The sequence below is a fragment of the Dipodomys ordii genome, unplaced genomic scaffold (assembly GCF_000151885.1).
Source record: "Dipodomys ordii isolate 6190 unplaced genomic scaffold, Dord_2.0 Scaffold50, whole genome shotgun sequence".
NCBI lineage: Eukaryota > Metazoa > Chordata > Mammalia > Rodentia > Heteromyidae > Dipodomys > Dipodomys ordii.
This window is the reverse complement of record NW_012267266.1, coordinates 8946373-8952626: the sequence shown is the minus strand read 5'-3', so window position 1 is coordinate 8952626 and position 6254 is coordinate 8946373. Positions and strand designations below refer to the sequence as shown.

Sequence of the window (6254 nt, the reverse complement as noted above, 5' to 3'; positions counted from 1 at the left end):
CTTATGTGGTGCTGAGGAATCGAACCCAGGGCCTCAGGCATGTAAGGCAAGCACTCTACCACTGAGCCACCTTCCCAGCCCGTCCTAAAAGTTTTAGAAGCTGTTGGCTGATGTTAATTATGTTAATTATATGTTAAATACATTAAATATCTTCTTGGGATTTGTACAATGCCAGTATTTAAATTCTGTCATTGCCTAGTGCAAGTTAATTGGAATTTCTCTGTATCAACTGTTTGGTTACGTTAAGATATAGTTCATATAGGGAGAGCCAGTTATAAGTTTGCCTTTTCTAATTAATCTGACGTTTTTCAGAATAATGAATTGGCTCTTTAGCAACTTAAAACTTAATCAGAGAGCTTTTTCTTAAAGATGAATGATTTAAACTCACTTATATTTACCTCATACTTGATTTTTTTTATGCTTCTTAATACAGAAATATCCAACTTCTTTGTTGTCAAGAATATTGATGAGACAGAATTTTTTAAAAAGGGACCTCAAATTTTCTTCCAAATTGCTGGTGCCACTTTTTCTGATACTGTCTTTTTCTGAGTCCTTTCAAAAGTGTGTTAGATTTGCATGCAACCAGACTCATTCTTTTCCCTTCAAATTATATTTAAATTGCTTCTTGATCAAATTCATGTAATCTTCTGTGATTAGTGTCATAACTGCTGCCTGGCCAACAGTGATAGTTACTGTAAATAGAAGGCACCTCTTTTCAGAGATGTTCAAATGTTTAAAAAAAATGTTGAAACTTTGATAACACAAAGGTATGTTAAATGATTAAATATTTTAATGAGAGAAATTTAATTTTTTGTTAAAGAAAATATATCTCTCTACACTGAATTAAGTTATTGGTCTTTAAATTTTAGATGATAACAGAATTATTTTTGGTTTGGTCTAGGAATATCTTGTAATAGGTTATTTTTAATAATTGTAAAACAAATATTTTAATCAGTATTTTAATAACAGTATATTTCTCTATATTTTAAATTAACTTATCAATGGTTACATTTTAGATGATTGCTACACTACTCGATTTTTTTTTTTTTTCCTGTGCAGGTCCTGGGGTTTGCACTCAGGGTCTGGTCACTGTTCCTGAACATTTTTGCTCAAAGCTAGCATTCTGCTGCTTGAGCCACAGCTCTACTCTGGCATTTTGGTTGTTAATTCAATATAAGAGTTTCACAGACCTTCCTGCCAGGACTGGTTTTGAACTGCGATCCTTAGATCTTAGCCTCTTGCATGGCTAAGATTATAGGCATGAGCCACCAGTGTCTGGTGATTTGTCTTTTTAAAGAAGTTTCTGCTGTTGGGCTGGGAAGGTGGCTCAGTAATAGAGCGCTTACCTTGCATGCATGAGGCCCTGGGTTCGATTCCTTAGCACCACATAAGCAGGAAAAAATGCCGGAAGTGGCACTGTGGCTCAAGTGGTAGAGCGCTAGCCTTGAGGTGAAGAGCTAAGGGACAGTGCCCAGGCCCAGAGTTCAGGCCCACAACTGGACCCCCCAAAAAAATAAAAATTAAAAAAAATTAAAAAAAAAAAGAAGAAGTTTCTGCTGGCACCAGTGGCCTCACACCTGTAATCCTAACTACTCCGGAGGCAGAGATCCGAGGATCACGGTTTGAAGCCAGCCCAGGCAGGAAGGTCCGTGAGACTCTTATAGCCAGTAAACTACTGAGAAAAAGCTGGAAGTGGTGCTGTGGCTCAAGGGATAGAATGCTAGTCTTGAGCACAAAGAGGCTCAGGGATAGCACCCAGTCCCTGAATTCAAGACCAAGGACTGACAAACAAACTTGCAAACAAACCAAAAAGGACTTTATATGTTTACATCTACTATGGAATTAGTTTGAAATTCTGTGATTTCACATTATTTTTTAATTTATTGTCTGTAATCATTTATTAAAGAGACACCAATCTTAACTTCTAAAATATATATTGGCTAATACTTTAGAATTTCAGTTCTTGACCAATCAGGTGCAAACATTTAAAAAACTTTTTGCATATTTTTTTTGTTGACAGGTTACAAAGACAGAATTGGAGAAATTAAAATCTAGCTATAGACAACTAATAAAAGAAATGAATTCTGCTAAAGAGAAATATAAAGAAGCTTTAGCTAAAGGTATGGCAAAATTATGAAAAGTGTTCGTTGATTTTATTTTTACCATTTAAAAGCTATTCTTTTAATGTAGATATCTCTTTCAAGCTTGATATATCTCATTATTATTACTTTTTTTGAAGAATGCTCTAGGTAATCAGAAAACATTTAGTGAGCATTTGCTATATTTAATCAATTGAGATTCCAACCATTTGAATTGGTAGCCTACTTGACACTTCTAACTTGAGAACTCTGTCTCACACTCTTTCAAAATTTATTTGCTTAGCCGTCATGTAGAGTTTAGAAATAGTTCTGTACACTAAGCACATTAAGCACAAATGACTTCTTTAGCTGTCAAAATAGTTGATTTTGTAGAGTTCATTACTTCATACCTAGGAAGTAATTTCAGGTTTATTAAATTACATTATAAACATCCATATCTAACTTCACACAGAGCTAGTGATGACATAATCCGAACATATTATATCCTAGTGCATTTTACTTCATGCTTGAGGATGATTATAAGAAAAAGAAATATGCAGGGTGGAGGCATGCTTAACATGGTATAGCATCTCAGCTCAAACCCTAATACTACCAAAATTGTAACATACATATGTTCATACAGGTATACATGCATTCAAGCATACATATATATTACATATACATATATATTTGTGTATTTATTTTTGTGTATGTGCATAAACACATAGCTATTTTCAAGTTTTGATACATACTTTTAGTGTCATTTATATTACTACAAGACTGGCACTCAGAGTAATTGTACATTAAGTCTTTAAGCCACTCATGGACTTTTCTGCCTTGGCTGGCTTCTAATCATAACCCTACTAATCTCAGCTGCCTGAGTAGCAAACAGTGCCTGGTGTCTTTTCAGTTCTTTAAAGATGCTGCTCTAATGCCCATCAAGGAAAATCTATAATCCTTATATTTTTCTTGAATATTTTATTTTCTTTTGGCAACATTTTATAAATTTATTTTATAATTGTTTTTGAGCAATTTGACATGGTTTATCCTGCTTTAGTTTAAAAACATTTTTTTTAAAAAATAAATTACTACACTTGTGTTTTTGAGAGTCTCTAGTTTTTATCACATTTGGAAAGCTTTTGATCATGGTTTCTTCACAAATACTTTCTTCTCTAAATTTTCTGTCCTTCAGAGACTCTAGTTGCACGTATATTAGGCCATGTGTACTTGGTCACAGCCTGTTGGTACTCTATCTCATTTTCCCCCTTGGCTTTTCTCTGTGTTTGTTTCATTTTTGGTAGCTTCACTGACTGGGCCTACAACATTACTAGTGTTTTATTATGCAATGTCTGCCTTTCATCCTATCCAGTGATTGTTTTTTTTCTTTTCAAGATGTGTAAGTTTTGCCTTCATAAGTATGATTTGGATGTGTCCTTAAAATTTTCATTTATCTACTTGATGTTTTAAATGTACGTAATTGTTACACGTGTTTAAATCTTTGCAGGATAATTTTAACATCTGTATTATCCATATTCAGTTGTTCTTGCATTTTGAATAGATTTTTTTTTTCTGATTCTTTGCTTGCCTGATAACTTTTAGTGGAATGCCAGACATTGTGATTCCCCCCCCCCCCCGCTGTGTATCAGTACCATTCACTTTTTTTTTTGGTGTTGGGGGCTGAACTCACAGTAATTGAGCATTCTGGGTGAGCACTGTACCATTAAGCTACAAACTCTAGCTCTAACTTTTTTTTTTTGGTCGATCGTGGGGCCTGACCTCTGGGCCTGGGCACTGTCCCTGAGTTCTTCAGCTCAAGGCTAGTGCTCTACCACTTGAGCCACAGCACCACTTCTGGCTTTATCTGCTTATGTGGTGCTGAGGAATCAAACCCAGGGCCTCATGCATGCAAGGCAAGCACTCTACCACTGAGCCACCTTCCCAGGCCAGCTCTAACATTTTTAAGGCTATTTAACTTTTAGTCAAAGAAGAAAAAATGAAATATATTGATTCACAAAAAAGGAATAATAAATGTTAGCTTTTGACAGATTTGGAACTTAAAAATCATATTATTAATACTTTTTCAAGTTAGTGTTTTCACTGAATTTTTCAGTGGTTTTTAAAATTTTTTCTGTATGATACTTATACAAATATTTTCTGTGTATGTGTTTTGTTTGGTATATTGATGTGAGAATTCAATTAAGGTCATTTCTGATGTTTCTTTTGTGTAAATTCAGTAGGTCAAATCTAGTATATGTTATCTGTGCTATACTAAGACAATTGTTTACATAGTGCATTTTTAAAAAGTGGTTCTGTACTTTTAGGTTCACTAAGTACAGTAGTCACACTTTCTGTCATTGTGACAAATTCTATGTGAAAAGCAACTTAGGGAGGAAGGATTTATTTTGGCTCAATGTTTCAGTCCATTTTCCTATGTCTGTTTATTTTGGGCTCATGTTGAGGCATCATATTGTCACAAGCTTGTAACCTAGACTGCTCGCCTTGTGATAGACATGAAACTGAGCAAATAGAACCAAGGATAAAATACAGTTCAGCAGGACACAGTCCCAGCAACCCTGCCTCTGAAGTTTCCAGAACGTCCCCAAGTAGCTCTACCAGCTGGGGACCAAGCCATCAAAACACAAGTCTGTGGGGAACATATTTCATATACAAACCATACCACCAATGCCCATCGATATCAGTTCTTCTTTACCTGTGTTCTATTTGTCTTCTGATCTCATGTGAAATGTGCAAAAAGTTTTTAAATATAAAACTTGAAGGAAGATGTTTTATCTATTTTTTCCATAATGTTACAAATTTCAAGGTTTATTAATTTGTTTGTTTTGGTGATTCTGGGGTATTTTTTTAGGCAGACACTCTACCACTTAAGCCGCATCTCCAGCCCTTTTTGTTTTAGAATATTTTTTAGGTTGAGTCTTGCTTTTTGCCCTTGGCTCATCTTATGCCACGATCCTCCTGCCTAAGGCCCTCTGACCTTCTTCATGAAACAGGTTGTTTTATTGAGATGGGGTCCTGGGAACTCTTTGCCTGGGCTCTCTTCTGTGGTCCCTTTGATTTCTGCTTTCCAAATAACTGAGATATAGGCATGAGCTACTGGGCCTGGTTCAAGGTTTACTTTTTATTCTTATTTTCTTGTCAAGAGATTTCTTAAAAAACTATCACAATATTAAGCTAAGTAAGCCAGGCCCAAAGAAGAGTAGGTTGAGTGTTTTCCCTCATTTATAATAACTGAAATATGTGAACATTTGTAATAACTAGAATATATGACATTCTTAACAGGGGATTACAATAGCCCAATTGCTAAGTGCATAGGACCATAAAATAATGAAGCATATCAACATGAACACCATGAATGGGAAACAAGAGGTTCTTATTATGTCCTGTATGCAGTTTTAGTTTTTTCAGTTTTAGCTTTTTGTACCCTTTGTCTTGTATATAAGCTTTTTCAATCAGTGGAAGGGAAAAGGAATCACAGAAACAGCAGGACAAAGGATGATGAACTAATACAACAATGATACTCACTTGATACTATGTTGGAAATGAACTATACAACTTGATTGAGGAGAGGAGTAAGGAGGGGTAAGTGAGAGAAAATGAGAGAGGGGGTTTAAAATATGCACTCATTACCCTACTTACATAACTGTAACACCCCTGTTCATTACCTTTACAATGAAGGTATATATATATATATATATATATATATATATATATATTTATATGCTATCACAAAACAATTTCTACTCATTAATTCTTTTTTGTTTGTTTGTTTCTCTCACTTTCTTTGTTACAATTCTTTCTTTTCCTTTTCTCTTTTCTTTCCTTTCTCTTTCTTCTTTCTTTCTGTCTGTCTTTCTTTTCTTTCCTTATTTCTTTCCTTCTGTCTGTCTTTCTTTCTTCTTTTTTCCTTCCTTTCTTTCTTTCTGTCTTTCTCTCTCTCTCTCTTTCTTTCTTTCTCTCTCTCTTTCTTTCTCTTGCTCTTTCTTTCTCTCTCTCTCTTTCTTTCTTTGTCAATCACAGTCCTTGAACTCAAGGCCTGGGTGCTGTGTGTGTGTGTGTGTGTGTGTGTGTGTGTATGTGTGTGTGTATTTTTTTTTTTTTTGCTCAAGGCTAGTGCTCTACCACTTTGAGCAACAGCTCTACTTCCAGTTTGTTTTTTTT

General features: G+C 35.0%; 1 protein-coding gene across 1 annotated transcript in view; it reads left to right on the top strand.

Moving 5' to 3' along the window:
* Positions 1-6254, top strand: part of Fer (fer (fps/fes related) tyrosine kinase) — a 356813-nt gene that overhangs the window by 33025 nt on the left and 317534 nt on the right. Inside the window, exon 3 of the mRNA XM_013020434.1 lies at positions 2021-2120. Coding sequence (XP_012875888.1) covers positions 2021-2120 — 100 coding nt within the window. The remainder of the gene's footprint in view (positions 1-2020; positions 2121-6254) is intronic.